At 39.3% G+C, this 22546-nt stretch overlaps 1 protein-coding gene across 3 annotated transcripts in view; it reads left to right on the forward strand.

Annotated features, from left to right (window-relative positions):
- wdr93 (WD repeat domain 93) overlaps positions 1–22546 on the forward strand; it is a 66705-nt gene that overhangs the window by 4733 nt on the left and 39426 nt on the right. For 2 of the 3 annotated variants that reach the window (XM_072277694.1, XM_072277693.1), the window contains 5 exons: positions 906–1199; positions 1849–2050; positions 4362–4426; positions 7773–7851; positions 18971–19074. In XM_072277694.1, coding sequence (XP_072133795.1) covers positions 939–1199; positions 1849–2050; positions 4362–4426; positions 7773–7851; positions 18971–19074 — 711 coding nt within the window. In that variant the 5' untranslated portion in view covers positions 906–938. Of the gene's footprint in view, positions 1–905; positions 1200–1848; positions 2051–4361; positions 4427–7772; positions 7852–18970; positions 19075–22546 lie in introns of those variants that run through there. The other variant, XM_072277695.1, reaches the window with a different exon arrangement.

Consider the following 22546-nt stretch of genomic DNA (forward strand, 5'->3'; position numbering starts at 1 on the left):
TGGAAATCCAAAGCAACACACACAAAATGCTGGAGAAGCTCGGGAGGCCAGGCAGCATCTATAGAAAAGAGTAAACAGTCGACGTTTTGGGTTGAGATCCTCTTTTCCATAGATCTTGCCCGGCCTACTGAGTTCCTCCAGCATTTTGTGTGTGTTGCGGTGTATTAAAATGTTTGATTCTTGGATGCAAAATAAATTCTCTAGGTACTTGAAATGGAGAAGGATTGCTGATAAATGCAGTATGTAGAGATGTAATTAACTTTCTGCATGAATAACAAAAAATAAACAGTTACAATGTGCACTCAGAAGGCAATTGGCATTGTGTTGCTGGGGCCATGCCTGGAGTACTGTACAAAGTTTTGATCTGCTTATTTAAGGAGAAATATACCAGCATTGGAAACATTCCAAAAGAGATTTACTACTCTTATTTTTGGGATCATAGGGTTATCACATCATAGCTGAAGATGTTGGATCTGTAATTTTTGTATTTTAGAAGAGTGAAGAATGAACTTATTGAAATACATATATGATCCAGAGGCGGCACAATAGTGTAAATGCTTAGATGTGGAACTGTCTTGAAAGAGGGAATGTGGTTACAAGATAAGTGGGTGGTCATTAAATCTGAGGCGTACAGGAACTTCTTTGTGAAAAGGTGATAAATCCTGAGAATTCTCTATTTCACAAGGTTTTTGAGACTAATTATTCAATGGGGGCATTTAGAGGAAAGGTAGATTTGTTTTTGAGAGATCAAGGAATGGAACTCAATGGGGAACTGGTGCAAGAGAAGAGCCGAGGCCTGAAGCAGATCAGTTATGATCATATCGAATGATGAAACAGGTTTGAGGGACTGAGTGGCGAAATCCTGCTTCTATTTTCTCATTTTCTTATGTTTTTGTCTTTTTAAGTGTTGAAAAACTGAGGTTGTGATACTTAGAAGAATGACAAATAACATTATGAAACATCTGGTAATACCATCTCCTTCTGAACATAATTGGAATGACAATGATGAAAATGACTACTATCTAAAAGATCCAGAGCGACTGTTTGATGAGTTACCCCAACCTTTCAGGATGATTGATAAATTAATTGACCGCATTATAGAGAATTCATGTGAAATCATTGAAAAAAGGGAAGTGCAAAGGGAAGTTGAAAGATTAAGGAAAAAAATACCTTCGTGTGAATCATCAGAGGAGATTCAGGTAAGCAAGTGTGTTTTGTAATCTATCAAGTTTCACTGTTCAATCCTGTTGACATAGCATGCTTCATAAAAAAGGTTATCAAATCTACCTCATTGTATCCTCCAATGAGTTAACTAATCCCCCTCTACTACTTGTATCTCAGCTGATATAATTTTGTTTTCTCCCCTTCTTACTTCAAAATGCATCCTGTGCTGGGCTTTGGCTTCATACATAGCATTGCTCTTGATGTCCCTGAACCAAATGCTTGTCTGTCAAGTGTGAGATAGAAAAGGCTGAAGTATTGATATGGCCAATTGCACTGGCACTTGAATTCCCTTTTTTACATAAGGTAATTATTTAACAGAAGGCTTTTAGACTCATATATGAAATTGTGTGAAAACGTTTGGGGTAGGCTCTTTAATTTGGGGAATAGATATGAAAAACCAATTGCTTCTTCCTGAGCTACTTAACATATTTGCGGATAATTAAAAAGTATATTTAATACTTTTGAAGAGATTTGATTATGAGAGAGAAAGAATGGGTAATACTGATTTATGATGAGAGTAAGCTTTTTAGTCACGTAAAAGGCTATGTAAAAATCAATGGTTCTGTTGTGCTCTTGGCTACGGTAATATAACTGTATCGCTATCTCCTTTCCATTTTTGAGCAGGTTCCTGGCAATGTAAACTGCCTTGCAGGTTCTGTGGATGGAAGTTATATTTTTGCTGGACTTTCCGAGGGAATAGCCATTTTCAATATGGAGAATCACACTGTTAAAACTGTTTGGAAGACAGAGGATGTTGAGATAGTTGCAATTCAAGTAAAGAGTGTTGGAAGCCAGCTTCATTTGCTTGCTGCCGTGGATGACATGGGTATTTATTGGAAGTATTTATTGTTTAATTTAACTGTTTCTTATTTCAGCCTCTGATTCCTTGCAATTTCTACAGTAATTTGTCATTTTCGGTGTGTCAGTGTATTCAATTTATGAGCTGTTTGCTTGTAAGGAATGTCACAGTGAAACCATACACTGATTTTCACTTACGTATAATATACGTTCTATGAGGAATTACCATACATCATTAAAAAGAGAACATTGACTGGATTTTCCATCTCTGACTCACAAGCAGAGGCCAACTGTATTAGACCATATAGAAAAGAGAAAATGTTGAAGACGTACAGGAGGTCAAGATGCATCTGTAGAAAGAGAAATAACAGGCTGAAGACCCATTGTCAAAGCAGTAATCTCAATCTCTTGATCTCCTGGTTCGTAAGGACAGATATTGGTAATTTCACAGTGCAATTTGCTCCTTCTTGCATAATAGATTACTTTCTCCATTTCTTTCTACACTAGTCAAAGCAGATTTTTTTTCCTGCACTGTGCCACGGTGAATGTGCTAAATAGTGTTATGTGACAAACACAAGAAAGTCTGCAGATTCGGGAAATCCAAAGCAATACATACAAAATGCTGGAGGAACTAAACAGGTCAGGCAGCATCTCTGGCAAAGAATAAACAGCTGATGTTTTCAGGCCAAGGCTCTTCTTCAGAAGAAAGCAGCTAGCCTCTTTCCCATTCCCCTCCCCCACCAACATTTTTATTCTGGCATCTTCCCCCTTCCCCTGCAGTCCTGAAAAGTGGTCTCAGCCTGAAACATTGACTCATTATTCTTTCCTGTAGGTGCTACTTTTCCTACTGAGTTCCTCCAGCATTTTGTGAGTGTTACTGTGATCTCTGAGGTACTTGGAAGTTGGAAGGAGCTCTATAGCTCATCATTGCTACTGAACTACAATTATATCAACAGAGGTTAGAGTGAAATAATCATATTATTTTTAAAAATAATTTTTGTACAGTTTTAGAGTTAACCAACTTTTGGAGAACAGCAACATAGATTTTACGTTTGCAATCTCCAATTTAAGTAAAAGTTATATTTTCTCCAAATATAATTGCTTAAATATGCTTTGCATTGGCCTCATTCTTGGGTCTTTGTCAAAGATTCACTAAATTTATTAATGAAGTGAGAGTACAGCATGGTTTGAAGTTAAAAATGTAATGTATGATAATTCCTAGGTGTAGTTATTCATGCATATTATGTTAGGGATCTGGTCATCTTTAATGGTCCTATGCCCTTGACTTTCTATATGATATTTCTATTAACTGCTAATTACTTTCCACGTGTTATCAGGGCTTGTACTTATGTCACAGAAAGAGATCATTTCGCCTCTCAAGTCCTTACGAGCTCCACAGTGGGGTATTCAGTCTAGTCCCATTCCCCTTTTTACCTTCCTGTATTCCTGCAACACACTCTACCTCACACTTTATCAACTCCCCATTAATTCTTTTTGCCCCTATGCAGTGCACAAAGAGAACTGACCAGCTCTACACAGGTAGCACCTAAAACCAGATTCTAATAGATTATCCTGTGCATCGTGGAAAACAGCCATTATGGTATCCCTTGCTTATAATTTCTTGAGACCTAGTCATTCCATGCCATTACCAAAAATATTCAAAACCATGTCTCCTTCCATGTAATTTGCTTCAGATCTGCCTTAGCATGTCCTGCATGATTGTAGTGACTCGGAAGGTGGAATGATCTGATTTAAAAATCCCAGGTCTGGTACTAAAAGATCCCTTCAAATAAAATCACATATAAAATTGGAATATTCAGAGTTAATTTTATTTTGTCATTTGTAATGCAAATCTTCTTCAAATATTGACTAAATCTGCTGTGCAATACCAACATTTCCTGCTTTCATTATAGATTTACAGCTTCAATTTATCTTCTTATCTATTATAAGGAAAGGTACGTTGCATCCAGAGTTTCTCTGGTTAGCGGACGATTTCCCTCCACGCCTCTCTGACGTAGTGGGGAACCGCGTACGAGGCATGTTACAGCAGTGGTTTTGCCATTGCCTTCTGCTGGGTGATTTTCCAAAGAGATCACCAGCTCGCAACCCAGAACGGATGGAAAGCGTGCAGGAGAGCAGGCTAGCTGTATTCGAACTCAGGACCTTTCGTCCAGAAATCCAGCACTGATGCCAGTACGGCACCAGCCGGGTCCTTATCTATTATATATTATACAAAATACTATATTACTATATATATATAAAATTACAAAAAAATCACATTTTCTTGTCGAGGGCATGTTTGTTGCATTTTGTAACAACTTATTTCTCTTTCATTTTAGGTTTGGCGCATCTCCTTTTTTATTATGGTGACATATTTTCCTCTATAAAAGTTTTCAATGCATCTGTAAGTCTTTTATCATATGAATTATGTAGGCAGAATTAATGAAAATCCTCTACTTTGCCTTTTTTGAAGAAGATTCGTTGATTGAATCCAGTCAATTGTGGGTATAGGTGACTCAAGCTGAGGAGACAGCTGGTGTACAACAATTGGCAACGCCAGTCCTGCCTTAGAGAGATGCAGTTCTGTACTCTAGAAATTGGATCCATTTGTGCTCAATTTTATAAGAATTCAAAAATTTCCCAGAGGAGTTTCCCAATGGGCACAATTACACACTACAGTGGTCATGGTAGCATGGCAGTTAGCACAATGCAATTAGAGGTCAGGATATCAGAGTTCAGAGCCATACTTGACACTGGTTTTCGGATTACTCTACTTTACAGATCCTTCTACGATCAGTATTTGATGCATTTACCTTTGACGCCACTCAGTGCCTTAGAACTTTGGGGCCTTAGTACTGATGACTACCCATATGATTGTTGCTTCTTGTTGAAGCTGGAGTTTTCCAAAGCAGATGTTGGGGTGACTGAGGCCCTTGATACGTTGGTGTTGGTCTGTCTAGACCCGACTGAGAAGGGTGAAGCTTCCATTCTTGTGGGAACAAATACTCCTATTGTGAGAACGCAAGTAGGATCCTGCAGAGAGAATGGGAGAGAATTTTTCTGAAAACCTGGTGCATTCACCCAGTGCTCTGAGCTGTTTTTGAGAAAGTGCGAGCTCATCTTAGGCCAGGTGATGAGCACAAATGAGGAACTGTGTGGTACACCCAGTCCAAACCTGTCATGTTAAGGCCTGGGGAAGTAGCTAGAGTGAAGGGAAACCCCAAATAACCTGAATGCCTGATACTGAGGCGCTCCTGGTGGATGCTCTGGAAGACCACGAAGAGGAGTCACACTTACCTGCTAGAGTACTAGTGAGGCCTGAACTGCAGAAACCATTGGCCGTGCACATAAACAGGATGGCAGAGATTGTCAGGAACACCTCGAAGAGAGAGGCTACCCTCAGGTGGAGGAAGCTGAAGGCACATCTTTCTCCAGTGACCATAATGTCTAGCTTTCCTGTGAGAAAACCAGGATACAGGTAATTTCCTGGATCAGAAAAGTTGACAGCCAAGTCATTCAACTTAGGTGACTTCCTGGTACCCAAGATTTGGAAAAAAATCTGACAGAGATGATGTTAAAGTTTGAAAATGTCTCTTCTACTGATGGGTTTGATGTGGGTTGCTCCAAGAGTACTCACCACACCATCCGAGTGACAGAGGACACACCTTTCAGAGAAAGGTCTCGACGATTAGCACCTGCAGAGGTGGAGGACATTTGGCAGCATCTGCTGAAACCGAAGGAAGCCGGAATTATCACTGAGTCACAGAGTCCCCATACATCACCCATAGAGGGGATGAGGAAGAAGAATGGAAAGGTAGGAATCTGTGTTGACTATCGGACACTGAACTGATGTACAGTCCCTGACCAGTATACTGTTCCACGGATCAGCGATGTGCTGGCCTGCCTGAGTGGAGTGAAATGGTTCAGTGCACTGGACCTAAGGAGTGAGTATTATCAGATATGCATGAGTGAAGCTGACAAGGAGGAGACGGCATTCATATGTCCACTTGGATTCTTTCAGTTTGATAGAATGCCCCAGAGCATATCAGGAGCACCGGCTATTATCCAACATGTCACGGAGAAAACTATTGGGGACGTGACTTGTTTGAGGTTCTAACGTACTTGGATGATGTCATAGCGTTCAGGTCCACCTTGGAAGAGTACGAGACAAGGCTACTGAAGGTGTAGACTGCCTGAAAGTTGAAGGGTTAGAACTGTCACTGGACAAGTGCCAGTTCTGTAAGACATCAATCAACTGTGTCAAGCACGTATTCTCATGGGATGGAGTAGCTACAGACTACTGTGCAAATACAAAAAGAAAGAAATAATAGTAATAGATAAGTAAGTGAGAACTTGAGATGAAGAGTCCTTGAAGGTGAGTCCATAGGTTGTAGGAACATTTCAATGATAGCAAGTGAAGTTGAGTGAAGTTATACCCTTTGCTTCAAGAACCTAATGATTGAGGGGTAATAACTGTTCCTGAACTTGGTAGCGTGAGTCCTGAGGTTCCTATGCCTTCTTCGTGATGGCATCAGGGACCCTCACCACCTGGGCGGTGGGGGGTCCCTGATGAAGAATGTTACTTTCCTGCAACAATGTTGAATGTAGATGTGCTCAATGATGGGGAGGGTGTTGCCAGTAGTGGACTGGGTGGTATGCACTACTTTTTGTAGGATTTTCCATTCATGGACATTGGTGTTTCCATATCAGGTTATGATACAGCCAGTCAATATACTCTCCACCACCTATCTAGAAGAATTTGTCCAAGTTTTGATTGTCATGCCGAATCTTTGCAAACTCCTAAAGAAGCTGACGCCATGATTTCTTTGTAATTGCACTTAAGTGCTGGGCCCATAGCAGGTCCTGTGAAATGATAACACTAAGGAATTTAAAGTTGCTGACCTTCACCTCTGATCCTCTGATGAGGTCTGGTTTCCTCCTCCTGCACTGGCCTCAGTTTTTATTGATGGTCGTTCTATAATGACCACTGCCTATTGATACCAATCACAGATGAACTGGATGCTCTGACTTCTGCTTCATTGATCATTCCACACCACAGGTGGCTATGCAGAACATAGGACTCAATCAAGGCCCCTGATTCATCAATCAAGCCAAGTAAACACTTGTGGGGGTGTCCACACAAACGCAGAAGTTGGCTGTGTCACTTTTCTCCTACCTTTTCTCCCACCTCCATGGTGGCCTTCTGGTTTTACAAAGCCGTTTTCTTCCAATAAGAAAAACCACTAGACATATTCCTTTGCTTTTTTTTTGTGCTCAAATTGATTCATACCAAGGCCATGGTGCAATGTCTGTTTTGTACAATTAAACTCTGACCTTTAAAAACATGTAACCACGGTAGCCACGGTAACTGAACAAGTACTTCAAGTAATGATGAGTCAGGGGACTAATAATGAGTTCATTTAAGATAACTGACTAAAATACATTCAAACCAGAGTTAGAAAGTCTCAATGCATTGTAAGTAAAAATTGCCAATGTCCCTTAGTTCATAAGGAAAGATTTGTCCAACGCAAAATCCCTTTGAATTCCAATTTTGCAGAGACCATCTTCTTTAGTATAAAACGTTCAGTAAAATAATGTACTGCAGGTCTGTATGTGTTTCAGATTAAAGAAAATCTGAGAACAATTTTCTGTTAATGCTCGTGATGTTTCCTGCTCACTGGTAAAGCGTGAAAACATAAACACATTGAAATCCATAACTTAACTAAATCTCTGTTCTCATTGTTTCTAAGGAGAATATAAGTGAAAGAAACACTTGCAGTAAATTTGAATTATCAGATGGTGGAGACTATGCTGGTGTGACTCTTGAAGGTAAAAAATTCTCTTCAGTTTTAGCATGTTCCTTTTCTAGTTTCTGTTTCTTCACTTGGCTGGAACCTTGGCTGCCTTTGCTGCAGTCACTAATTTGAAGCCGTAGTTGTCTTGAAAAGTATAATTTTCAGCAAAAAATCATGTGTTTGAACTGGTTTGTACCTGGCTTGAATATACTGTAATGGGTCATAATATTCAAACTAGAACATTTAGAAACAAATTTGTATAAAAGGTGTCCTGTAACCAGTGGCGTGCTACAGGATGTATGGTCTCCTGTTGTTGACCATCTACACAATAACAATTTGGATGAGATTGTAAGTGACGCGGTTCGTAAGTTTGTGTATGTTCCCAAAATTGGTGGTATACTGGTCAGTGAAGACGATTATCTAATATTACAATAGGATCCAGAATTAGTTATAGAAAATAGAAAAGTAGACCAAGGAATGATGGATGGAAATTAACTCGAGCAAGTGCAAAATATTGCAATTTGCAAAGTTAAAGCAGAACGGTACTTTCATAGTAAATGGTAAGGTCCTGCAAAGTGCTGTAGAACAGATCGACATAGAGGTACAGGTATAAACATGAGAAACTGTGTGTGTGTATATATATATACACAAAGTGGTTAAGTGTATAGACGAAGTGGTTAAGAAGGCATTTGGCACATTTGCCTTTATTGGTCAGAGTACTGAGTGGTAAAGTTGAGAGGTCATGTTACAGCTATATACGCTGTTGATGAGACTGTACTTGGAGTGTTTTGTGCATTTCTGGTTGCCTAGCTATAGAAAGGATGTCATCAAGGTGTAAAGTTGGCAAAAAAAGCATCACAGGGATATTGCCAAGAATAGAGAACTTGAGTTATAAGGAGAGACTGGATAGACAGGGGATGTTTTTGCTGGAGCTTTGGAGGCCAGGAGGTAATCTCTTGGAGGTTTATTAAATCTTGGGTTGCTCAGATAAGGTGGATGACATGGTCTTTTTCCAACAATAGGGTAGTCTAAAATTAGAAGACATAGGTTTAAGGTGAGAGGGGAAAAAAATTAAACGGGACCCTGGGGAGCAGATTTTTCACACAACAGGTGGTAGGTGTATGGAGCAAGCTGCCAGACAAAATGGTGAAGTGGGTACAATTAAAGCATTTGGAGGAGCTTTAAACAGATATATGTATAGGAAAAGTTTCAAACAATATGGGCCAAACACAGGCAGATCAGACCAGATTAGGGAGTCACCTTGTTGGCATGGATGAGTTGGGCCAGAGGGCCTGTTACCTTGCTTCTGTAGCTAAATATAAAATACCTCTCACTAGCAACAGCATCAAGCACATTTACACGATGATTTATGATGAATCATCTTTAGGGCTGAATAAACAGTGTTAACTCTTCATATTTTTTAATAATGATAATACCTAAATATTTGAAAGAATTCACAATTCTAAATGGAATATCGTTATACATAAAAACAGGAGCATTTAATGGAAACAATTCATTTTTATTTAAGTTAAGTTTATATACTGAAAATTTTCCGAAATCATTTAATGTTTCCAAAAGATTAGGAATAGATTCTTCAGGGTTCGAAATATAAACCGAAAGATCATCTGCATAAAGAGAAATCTTATGTGTGGTCCCATTTATAGAGATACCATGAATACTTTTAGCTACACGGAGTATTATAGCCAAAGGCTCCAGTACAAGATTAAATAATAAAGAACTTAATGGACATCCTTGTTTAGTACCTCGTGAGAGTGGAAAAAAGGAGACCTGAAATTATTAGTAATAACAGTAGCAATAGGATTCTTATAGATCATTTGAATCCACTTATTAAAATTATTACCAAATTAATTGTAAATATTTGGAACTAGTTATCCAGTTTCTGAATAAGCTACCCGATGAAAAATACAGAAGTTGCTTTCTAAGGCTAAATCAAGCTGTAAATTATCCTGTGATTAGATTAGGGTTAAACCAGGGGTTGTTAGGGGTTACTGGGCACTGTGACTCGAAGGGCCTGAAAGGCCTATTCTGCACTGTATCTCTAAATAAATAAATAGATAGACTTCAAAAATTGGTTGTTAGAGATACTGCATGGAAGAGACCCTTCCAGCCCAACAAGCCACACCACCCAGCAACCCACTTATTTAACCCTAGCCTAATCACAGGATCATTTACAATGACCAGTTGGGGGATGGTGAAGCCAAACCTGCATTTCTGGCACAATTTCTTTTCAAAAGTATTTTGTCAAAAATGGTGGCACAGTGCTTAGTGTTGCTGCCTTACTCTACCGGTGGTCTGAGGTTGATATTGACCTCAGGTGTTTTCTGCATGCAGCTTGCATATTCTCTCCAGGTCTGCATGGGTTTCCTCCCACATCCTGAAAATCTGCTAGTAGGTTAGTTGGCTTCTGTAAATTACCACTTATTGTAGAATAAAGGCAAAAACAATCAATAAGGAGTTGATGGGCCAGTATGAGAGATTAAGATGCAGAGCTATGAGGAAGTTAGGAGAGGGGGAACAGGACCTATAACATAAAAGATAAAAGAAGCAAGTCAAGTTTATTGTCATTTAACTATATATATGTACACTGTCAAACGAGACGTTTCTGTGGACCATGGTGTAAAGCACAGTAGTACACATAACACACAACAGCTTAGGAACATAAGAGTAAAATCTACAAATGAATTTTGCATAAATAAAGTAACGTGCATAAATTAATATTGTACGGTACAGAACAAATTAGCAGGTAACACTTCGAATATGATGTGGTCGGAAGTTCAGATAAAGATGTAAAGATAACGATTAGCTTTGTTTGTCATATGTACATTGAAGCATACGGTGACGCACATCAAATCAGCAAGGATTGTGCTGGGCAGCCCACAAGTGTTGCCACGGTTCTAATACGAACATAGTATGCCCATAACTTACTAACCCTAACCATCTGTCTTTGGAATATGGGGGGAAGCCAGAGCACCCAGTGAAAACCCATGCAGAAAGGGATGAACATGCAAACTCCTTACAGACAGTGGCCAGAATCGAACGCCAATCTTAATGCTAAAGCATTGCGTTAACCGCTATGCTATCGTGTCGCCCTCCTGAGAGTCATCATGTACCTGCTGGTGTCTTTCTTTTTCTACCGTTATAAAATATCATTGTGCTTTAAGAAGGAATTGAGAACTTTTAAGAAGATTTTTGAGGAATTAAACTGTGGCAGACTCGGGATCAAAATTATGAAATTTAGAGGGTTTCAAACAAATAAGTCAAAATGGATTAAATCATATTCCAAAGAGAAGAGGAAAATAACAGGTTTTTAAGACAACACACCCAAAGTGCTGGAGGAACCTAACAGGCCAGGCAGCATATATGGAAAAGAGTACAGTCCATGTTTTGGGTCGAGACCCTTCAGCAGATTTTTAAGACTGTGGATTTTGATGAGTGGCTGGATAGGTATTACCTTACTGAGGTAGAAAAACTAATCATGAAAGTTATTAGAATGTTTGAAACTTTATTAGCCGCAAAGACAACTAAAGATCACCCTCCTGCAATTGTAACTCCTTACTTTGATTTATTATGTCTGAATAGGATAATAATCTATAGGTTAATACTTGTATACTGGATGGTGGAAGGGAGATCTGGAATTAAGGATCAGCCTGATAAAAGTAGAGTTAATGAATGGGTCTGCTGAATTCGCAATAAGTTGCCATGTTCTAGCAGCTTGAGTTTGAGAGGTACTAGGATCATTTGTCATCTTACAATCTTTTATAGGTATATTTTGTCAAAAAGTGCTGTTTCCTAAGATTCGAGAACAGTCTTGGAATCTTTGCCAGACTTGATCAATCTTGGCATCTTAAAGAATTTGTGCAATGTGAGCAATGGCCGATTACTTACAGTCTATTGCCTTCAATGGAAAAGGGTACATTCAGATTGCATAGTATCATGTCAATTGTTGATTTTAAAATAGCATATATTAATGAGGAAGTATTTTGACACTCAATCCATGTTTGACTCTCAGAGTGACGTAACACAAATTCATGTATCCATGTAGGGAAACTGGCAGGGGAGGAGCAAGGATAAAATGAAGAGTGGCCTGACATAAATAGCACCATACAAATTTGCTAATTTATTGAGATCAAAGCATTATGTGGGAGAAAAATTACTCAGCATTTCAAAAGTATTTCTACAAAACTGTTCCAAGAGAAATTATTAAAAATTCTCTATTTATACATTTTTAAAAAAATTTTTTGCTTATTGAGAGCAAAGAGTTTGAGACATTAAAATGATTCCATATTTCTAACATGCCATTACTTTTTCAGCAATTCAAAGTGGCTGGAACAAAGTGAGATGGACACTTACATTCTTTCGTGTGTTAATTTCCATATTGTTATTGAAATTGAGGGCCGGCTAACCCTATTGGAAACTGCAGAGGGTGGCAGGGAGACGACCCCGTCACTGCTTCGCCACCAGGAGATGTAACAGGGCTAAGGGAGATGTGCAGTGGTCCCTGGCTGATAATCCTGCAGCCAACCTAAGGGCACTGTTGGAGGTGTGGTAGGCAGCAATGCCAAGCAGGAAACCGCATTTTCCTGTAAATCTCATTGAAGTCATTGAAATGTCTGCTCCCACCAAGATTTCAGTTGTGATTAGCCCTTTAAACAATCAGGTTAAATCTTAATTCCAGATCTTTTCATAACTGGTATTTCCACTCCAGAGAGGTATTGACTATCCCTCCACTCATCCAAATCCACAGCCTTCATAGTTTGCCTCTTTTTGGAATTTGAGTTAAACTACTTTGTTTTACTTCCTTTGTTCAAAAAGGGAAGTAGGGATAATCCAGAAAATTTTTGGCCTGTGAGTCTCACATCAATGGTAGGGAAACCATTGGGGAGGATACTTGGGGATATAATTTATGCACAATAGGAAAGGCACAGCCTGATTAGGGTCAGTCAGCATGGCTTTGGGTGGAGCACATCATGTCTTACAATCTTGTCTGAGTTTTTTGAGAAGCTGACAAAAGTGGTTGATGAAGGTGAGACAGTGAATATTGTCTACGCTTTAGTAAGGCATTGGACAGGGTCCCTAATGATGGGCTGATCCAGAAGATTAAAATGCAGCAAACTAGAATCACGGAAGGATGCTTGACAGCTGGAATGCTATCACTTTCTACAAAGTGAAACTAAGTGACTTAGGTGAGAACAGACTTTCGTTCCCTGATAAGCTCAATGTCTTTATGCTCACTTTGACAGACAAATTATGAGGCATCTAAACTGCCACAATCCTTGTCAGCCCTATCATTTCAGTCTCCGAGGCTGACATGCGAGCATACTTCAGGAGGTTAAACCCATGGAAAGCATCTGGCCCAGACAAGGTACCTGGCCGAGTACTGAAGACCTGTGCTGATCAACTGACTGGAGTGCTCACTGATACCTTTAACCTCTTGCTTTGGCAGTCTGATGTATCCACTTGCTTCAAGCGGGCTTCAATTATACTGGTGCCCAAGAAAAGCGTAGTAATCTGCATAAATGACTGTCGTTCAGTAGTACTTACATGCTCTGCGGTGAATGCTTTGAGAGGTTAGTGATGAAACATATCAACTTATGCCTGAGGAGCGACTTGGATCCACTCAATTTGCCTACCGTCACAACAAGTCGACAACAGATGCCATTTCATTGGCTCTTCACTCAAAGCTGGAACATCCAGACAGATGAATACATCAGACTGCTCTTCATTGACTACAACTTAGTATTCAACACTATTATCTCCTCAAAACTAATTAACAAGCTCCAAACCTAGGCCTCAGTACCTCCTTGTATAACTGGGTCCTCGATTTCCTCACTTACAGACCCCAGTCAGTTTGGATTGGCAACAAGATCTCCTCCACAATCACTATCAGCACAAGCTGTGTTTAGCCTCACAGACATAAGTAAAAAGCAAGTAGAGCAAGGAACTAAGCTCACAGCCTTTTTACTTATGCCTGTGAGGCAAAACGCAGATCCAATGCCATATTTAAGTTTGCTGATGACACCACTGTCGGCTAAATCAAAGGTGGTGATGAATCAGCATATAGGAGGGAGATTGAAAATCTGGCTGAGTGGTGCCACGTCAACAACCTCTCACTCAATGTCAGCAAGACCAAAGAGCTGATTATGGACCTCAGGAGGAGGAAACTCAAAGGTCATGAGCCAGTCCTCATAAGGGGATCAGAGATGGTAAGAGTCAGCAGCTTAAAGTTCCTTGAAGTTTTCATTTCACAGGATCTGGCCTGGGCCCAGCACATAGGTGCTTTTACAAAGAAAGCATGATAACACTTCTACTTTTTTGGAAGTTTGTGAAGATTCGGCATGTCCTCTAAAACTTATATAAATACGTGATGGAGAGAAAACTGACTGGTTGCACCACAGCCTGGTATGGAAACACCAATACCTTTGAATGGAAAAGCCTACAAAAAAGTAGTAGATACAGCACAGTCCGTCACGGTAAAGCCCTCCCCACCATTGATGACATCTTTGACGAATGCTGTCATAGGAATGCAGCATCAGTCATAAAGGACCGCCACCATCCAGGGCATGCTCTCTTCCACAGCTGCCATCAAGAAGGAGGTGCAGGGGCTTCAGCATCCACACCAGGTTCAGGAACAGTTATTATCCCTCAACCATCAGGCTCCTGAACTGGAGGGGATAACTTCACTCAATTTCACTCACCCCATCACTGAACTCCGGACTCACTTTCAAGGACTCTTTACCACATGTTCTCTATATTGTCTGCTTACTTTCTTGCTTGTTTATTTATTTATTTATTATTTTTTTTTCTTTTGCTATTTTGCACAATTTGTCATCTTTTGCACATTGATTGTATGTCTGTTGGAGGCAGTCTTCTATTGATTCTATTGTGTTTCTTGAATTTACTGTGAATATCTGCAAGAAAATGAATCTCAGAGTTGTGTATGGTGACATGCTGTATGCACTTAGATAATAAATTTTCTTTAAATGTTGAACATTGAACTTGGGCTCCATGTTCCCTGAAAGTAGCCATATAAGTAGATAGGATGGTAAAGAATGCTTGCCCTCATTGGTTAAGCCATAAGTAAGGAAACATATTGCATCTTGTGACAAAAGAACCAGTTATCAGAAGATTGATGCCGATAAGAGGACAATGGGGGAACATGCAAGGTGCTAATAAGAGAGAGACGAGAGAGATTACCGAAAGGAGACAGGGTTCCGAGTATTGTCAGAGACCGGTGGCTTTGAACCCTGAACTGTTTGAAGTTTGATGGACAGGCGATACCCCAGCAGGGAGATAAAAAGGGACAGGTTCGCTAAGGCAACAGACACACGACTCCACAAGGTAACGAGACCCTGAAAGCGGTGTGCCCCCCCCCCCCCACAAGTTGGTGGGAGTTTTTGGAGGTCTGACGCGGGACCAGCCATAGACGCACAGGGTGGAAAGATACGGTCGGGCGGGAACCTGGTGTGTGTGTCCGCCCTTGCCTGGGTGCCCGGTTCACCACAGAAGAACAATCGTATCTGGAACGAGGGGTCACAGTCGGTGACCTCAGAAGACATTACAAAGGGCTCGCCGGAAAGCTAACTGCGAGGAATATCGAAGGTCTGTTTGGAATCCGATTTGCATATTCATTCGTTCTCTCTCTCTCTCTTCTCCCCGCCCTAACGGCACAACAGCGATTACTGCGAACTGAACTGAACTAAATTGAACTGAACTTTGCGTCACGTGAAACTGATCATTTACCCCTAGACTGCGATAGAGCTTGATTGATCCTATTATCCTAGATCTGTGTACATGTGTGTTTTATCATTGCTAAACTGTTGCATTTATATCCTTTTGATTAGAGTACTGTGTTGCTTATTTCTTTAATAAAACTTTCTTAGTTCCTGTAATCCAGATTCCAAATAAATGGCCCATTTCTGCTGGTTTGGCAACCCAGTTACGGGGTACGTAACAATCTGTATAAAACTTTTGGTTCCTTCACACTTGGCGTATTGCAGGCTGTTCCAATCACCCCATTAGAGTTAGGATGTGGAAGCATTGAAAAGATACAGAAGGAGTTTCCAGAGTGTTGTCTGTATTAGAGGGTATGAGCTACACGGAGAGGTTGGACAAAAATAGATTTTTTTTAGAGCTTTAGAGACTGAGGGAAGACCTACTAGAACTTTATAAAATTATGAGGCAAGTAGATAGAATGTATTTCCAAGGTAGAAATGTCAAATACTAGAAGACCTGCACTTAAGTTAAGGGGAGAATGTTTAAGTAAAATGCGCGAAGCAAGGTTTTTACACCGAGAGTGGTATGTACTGTACCTAAAATAGGCTACCATGGTTACTGGTGGAAGCAGATACAACAGTGGCATATTTAAGAGGCTTTTAGATAGACACATGAATATGCAACGGATAGAAGGGTGTGGATCATGTGCAGCCAAAAGAGATGTAGTTTAATTTGGCATCATGTTTGGCCCACACATTGTGGGCTAAAGGGCCTGTGCTGTACTGTTCTGTGTTTTTTTTATCCAATGGTACTATGCTGTTTTGCAACCTGAGATATCATCTAGTAGCATTGGTGCTCCTTCCTTGGAGAGCTTTTCCATCCACATTGAATATTCCCATTATTAGTATAAATACAGAAATGCACAACTATTTACCAGGCATGAACTTTGCTAGCAAGTGTTATGTCTCAAAGTTGAAATAGGAACATTGAGGATTTAAGTACTGTTCCAAAATGTAAGCATGTAATCCAAGATGATTATGCATTGCAGTACAAAATGCTAAATTGCACATGTTCAGGAGGGGCGTTGAATTCTGATCCAATTAAATTTAAAATATTCCATAGAATTACCTAAAGAAAATTTACCAAATCTATTGGTCAATGTTTGTTTCTCAGCCAACTGTTCAAAGTAAATTTATTATCAAAGTACATGTATGTCACCATAAAGAACGTTCAGATTAATTTTCTTGAGGGCATATTCAATTGATCTATTTTAAAATAACAACCGTGGTAAAATCAATGAAAGACTGCACTTACTTGGGCATTCAACCAGTATGCAAATGACAACAAACTGTGCCAATCCAACAAGGAAGAAATAATAATATTAAATAAATAAGTAATAAATATCAAGAACATGAGATGAAGAGTCCTTGAAAGTGAGTTCATAGGTTGTGGGAACATTTCAATGCTGGGGCAAATGTAGTTGAGTGATGTTATCCCCTTTGGTTCAAGAGCTTGATGGTTGAGAGGTAATAAATGGTCCTGAAACTGGTGATGTGAATCCTGGGGCTCCTGTACCTTCTTTCTGTTGGCAGCAGTGAGAAGATAGCATGAACAGGGCGATGGAGGTCACCGATGATGGATTTCTTGCGACAGCACTTTGCGTAGGTGTGCTGAAACCGCCGAGGCAGAGGTTAACGGGTGATATCCATCTAGGGCAATTTTCCTGATGTACCAGATAACATACGGCACTGTTAATACTAATGATATTACAACAATTTGTGGTGCAAGTATTGTAAGATATCAACAGTGAGCAGAGAAATCTAATTAACATTCTTTCCACAAAACCTGCCATTGGTGTAATTTCTGGTTTAATATTGCTTTTCCATTCTGCACATTTCAAAATCATAAATCAAACTGTATAGAAGTTAGGTGCTTAAGCCAAAATTCAGATGTTGCTGAGATATGGGTCATATTAATCCATTGTTTATATTTCTTCACATTCAATAATGAATCTATGTTAATCAGTTCCATGTGGAATAGACCTTAATCTGATCTTTTCCTAGATATGACTGGATGAATTCTCATTTACAAGTAAATGTAATATCTACAACTACAATATCTGAAACCAGAATGGGAATCTAACCTGGGACTATTTGTTTGTATGATTCAGTTCTGACTATTTTTAAAGATGAAAGAAATCCAGGGATAATGAATATTGTGTGTTACTTCATCATGTACTGTGAAGCAACTGTAAAGAAACCATTTCTTCCAAGTGTTGCAGTTATGGCATATTTACTCTTTCTTCAGAGCAGTAAAAGTCCCATTGAATAATAATATGAGTCCATTGGTATCCATTAAGGAAAGGTTAGAACTTCACTCACCTCATCACGGAGCTGCTCCCACTGAATTGGACTCACTTTCAAGGATTCTTCATTTCATTTTCTTGATATTTATTGCTTATTTATTTACTATTATTATTTTTTCTCTCTGTCTTTTTGTATTTTCACGGTTTGTTTTTCTTTTGCGCGTTGGTTCTTGCCTGCCCTGTTGAGTGTGGTCTTTCATTGATTTTCTTGTGTTTTATTTACTGCAATTGTCCACAAGGAAATGAATCTTAGGGTTGTATATGGTGACATTTATGTTCGTTTATAATAAATTTACTTTGAACTTTGGGTTAAGTATTAGCTTCTGATTTACATTCAGCGGTCACGTTAGTAGGTATGTCCTACCACAACCATTTCTGTATGCTTTTATGCAGAGCTGTTGACACATGATTGGCTGATTTATTAGGTACCTCCAATATCAAGTGACCACTGACTGAATGTCTGTGGTCAGCTGCCTATAACCGATCCATTTCAAGGTTAGACATGTGGTGCATTCAAAGATGCTCTGCTGCACACCACTGTTATAACACGTAATTATTTAAGTTACTGCCTCCTTCCTGTCAGCTTGAACCAATCTGGCCATTCTCCTGTGAGTTAACAGGGTGCTTTTACCACAGAACTGCAGCTCACTGGATGTTTATTTTGATTTTTGCACTATTCTGTGTAAACTCTAGAGGCTGTTTCGGGTGAAAATCCTAGTAGATTAGCAGTTTCTGAGATACTCAAACAACCCTAATTGGCAAGATCAATCATTCCCCATTCTGATGTTTGGTCTGATCAGCAGCTGAATCTCTTGACTATGTGTGCGTGCTTTTATGTATCGAGTTGCTGCCGCATGATTGGCTAATTTGATATTTGCAATATTGAGCAGGTGTACAGGTACCTAATACAGTGACCACAGAGTGCATAGTGTGGAAAACTATACATCTAGAAAACTGCACCTCTGACAGTGTATTGTTCAGTTTGCTCTGTCATATATGAATATATTTTATTAACTTCTAACTTATTTCTCCATTAATATTTTTCCTTATTTAGGCAGAGGCGAGACTTGGCTAGAGGTGTATCGACTGATGAAAGATAATTGGATTCAGGAGCTAGAACAGTTTCTAAAGCTTGTGGAACTTAATAAACAAACTGAGGTAAGTGATCAGTGACTAAAGCATACTGTAGTTCATGCTTTAGGGTGCTCATTAATAGAAGCCTAAACACAATGGCATTTACATGCTAGAATTATGTGATATGTTAATATTCATAAGGAAAAGGTATGCTAGCATCTAGAGTTCAAGCTTGAAACTGGAATTCATCCCTTTTGGTGAGTTGAACAGATGTTGTACATAATACTAGTCACCAAATTGGCTGACCTGTAAGTGAAACCTGTACATTCTAATTTAAAAATGGCTGATGTTGCTTCTATCCCAATTCTTGTGAGAAAATGCCCTACATAATTGTTGATGGCAGATTCCTGCAGAGGTTGCAGCTGGTGAGTCCATGTGGGTATGCAGACTAAGAAGGATGCCAGACTGTAAGAATTGCACCCCACGGCAGTTGTAGAGCACTTGCAGAAATGCCTGCCACAGGGGAACATCAGGGGCTCATACTTCCATGGTGTGTCTGTATGTGCCCCTCTTGTGGTACACTACACAGATTGAGTCCCATGCCCTGCAGGTCAAGTTTGCAATATGCATATCTGCAGGGAATTAGGTGGAACAGTTGTCATAACTTATCTGCCACTTTATAACATAATGCCATTAAAATTGGTTGATAGAAACACCTAGAGGCTGACAGTAGCAGAGAACTATGCATAGGTGGAATAGTGTGAATCCTCCATTCATGTCTCCTTACTAATCTATTGCAGAGTTTAATCTTTTTCATTGTAAGAAATGCAGGTCAGGGGTTATAATATTGACATTCAGTTTCTATCGATAAATGCAGAAATGGGCTCTGTGTATTGAAATGAGACTTTTAAATATACAGTACCAAGCAAAAGCCTAGCTGTGTATGTATATAGCTAGGGTGCCTACTGTATTTGTCAACATTTGTCAACGTGGAGCAGAGGGCAAAATTTATAAATCTGGCGGGAGCAAAGGATGTTCTGTTTGGTGAGGGTGGAGCGCCGCGGGAGGGGGGGGGTGGGACAGGTGGCAGAGAAGGAGTGCCAGGTTGGAGGATGGTGTTGGTGCAGACTCACTCAGCCCTGAGATACCAGGCAAGGTCATTTGATTCCAAACAACTGGTTTATTGATCATTACAGAATGTCTTTTTGGTACTTCCCACTCCCTCCACTCTCCCTTCCCCTTTTCCCAACCATGATTCTCCATTCCCTACCTACTTCCCACTCTCAGTTCGCAATAGAGACCCATATCAGAATCAGGTTTATCATCACTCACATATGTAATGTAATTTGGTTTTTTTTGCAGCAGTACAGTGCAATATATAAAATTACTGCAGCATTGTGCAAAAGTCTTTTTGCACAGTACTGTACGTTTGATACTAGGAAAACGGCAGATGTTCTAAATTGCATTGCACCAGAAATAGCTGGGCTGATTTATAGATGCTTTGTAATTGACTTGGAAATAATCTCTAATGTGATCTAAAGGAGAAGTTAAGTGCAATTTGCTTTCTGCCTCTTGGCTTTCAGATATTTTTCCCTGCTGTCCTGGCTGGATTGAGGCTCACTGATATACTGTCCTCTGACAGCTACTAAACCTCCGCTAAATTGCTGAAGAATTACTGAAGTAGCAATTCTCCATGAGTTCTTGTTCAGTGTAAGCCCCAATATTACATTTGATTTTCCACTTCCCCATGCACTATTAAAGAACAAACTACCTCTCTCTTGGTTTTTTCATGTTGTCTGCATTGATTTCAGAGGTTTTGTACATTATTAAAAAGAGCTGCTTCAATATCTTAATTGCTGCTAACTAAAATTAACCAAAAGATTCCAATTTGAAAACTTTTCTATATCTATGACTTAGTGTAATAGCCTCCTGTAGCTTAATGAGCACTTAATTCTCATTTCAGAAAAAAATGTTCTTGCAATTAAGTAGGATTTAAACTAAGAGGTTGAGGCTTCCCAATATCCTTTACAGCTGCTTAAGTTCTTTTTACACTGTAGTTACATGTAATGTTGAAAACAACGCAAATCAATGTGCATTGAGCAAGATTCCATTTATCTGTTTATTAATTATCAGTTTTTTTTAGCATTATCATCACTCACATATGGGGTAAGTGCTCAGAGGGCCAAAGAGAAAAGTGGTTGTCATTTTTCAGAATATAATTATAATAGTTTCTATGTTCACCTGGGCTTCAGTTTAATGCCTTATTGAAAAGAAGGCAAATTGCAATCAGTAACACTTGATACAGTGTTGAAATGTCAGCCTAGATTAGGGGTTCCCAAGCTGTTATTATGTAATGGCCCCCTACCATTACCTGAGGGGTCCTGGATCCTAGATTGGGAACCTCTGGCCTAGATGTTGTGCTAAAATCTCCATAATGGGACAGTGCCATAATCTTCTCACTCAAAGGACAAAGTATAATTCTTGGGCCACCGTTGAGGCTATTCAAGAGCAGAATGCACTTTATAGTTTAAAAAGTGAAATAAATATAGAAAGTAATTGTTGGAAGGATATAGTCAAAATGTTGGAAGTAAAATGTTAGAGCTGTAGCTACACAGAGAGTTAATCAACAATTTAAAAATGAAAATAAGAATTTATGTATAGGGTGAACAGCTAATTTGTCAGGCAAATGCCCAGCTATGTGCATGAGAGAGCACTGGCTGTAGAGTACTAGAAAAGCTTGGTTTAGAAGATGGCAGAAGTTAAATATGCACATCAAGTAGATAAGAAGTCAACTGGTGAGGTAAGGAACAAAGTATGGAGTTACAGAAATTCCTTGGCAGTGAATCACAGGATGTGAGATGAAAGCATCCTGAGGGTTGATCAAAGCTTCAAGATTGTAAAGCATTTGTAAAATAAAGTGTTTGAGAAATGGGTATGTGTTTTCAGAGTCCAGTTAGTTGGCAATGACAGCACCAAGCAATCAAATTTGGCCCATGTTATCCTTCAGGATAACTTTACTAGATGGGTGACACATTTCAGAATTCCTTCAAAAAATCAGTTATTCTGCTTTGCAATGAATAATTACATATAATATGAACTAAGTTTAGGAAAAATACAGCGAAAGTATTGGAAGTAAAATATTCGAGCTGTAACTACACAGGAAGTAAGATGTGAAAAGTTCAGAAAATATTGTTATTCAGAGCGTTGGTGAGAGGACAATCAGTGTAATTTTACTGAGCTTGTAAAGTGTGCAGTTAATCATTGCACAAGACTGCTTGTATGTTGAGATTGTTTCCCTGATGCAGGGATCTTAGAACATATATATGAATGTCAAGAGGTGTTTTGCTTATTTTTCTCATTTCAACTCCCACTCTGCTGATTAATGTGCAAAAATGGTAGCTAACTGCTCAGATGATTGTCCCCATAAAAATGACAGTTCACAGCTAAAAAATCATTTACAGATTTTCAAAATGAGGGGGGAAATCATTTATGATAATTATTGGTTATATTGGATAATTATAGGTTTTATATTAGTTATAAAACTTATCAAATAAAA

The sequence above is a fragment of the Mobula birostris genome, chromosome 14 (assembly GCF_030028105.1).
Source record: "Mobula birostris isolate sMobBir1 chromosome 14, sMobBir1.hap1, whole genome shotgun sequence".
NCBI lineage: Eukaryota > Metazoa > Chordata > Chondrichthyes > Myliobatiformes > Myliobatidae > Mobula > Mobula birostris.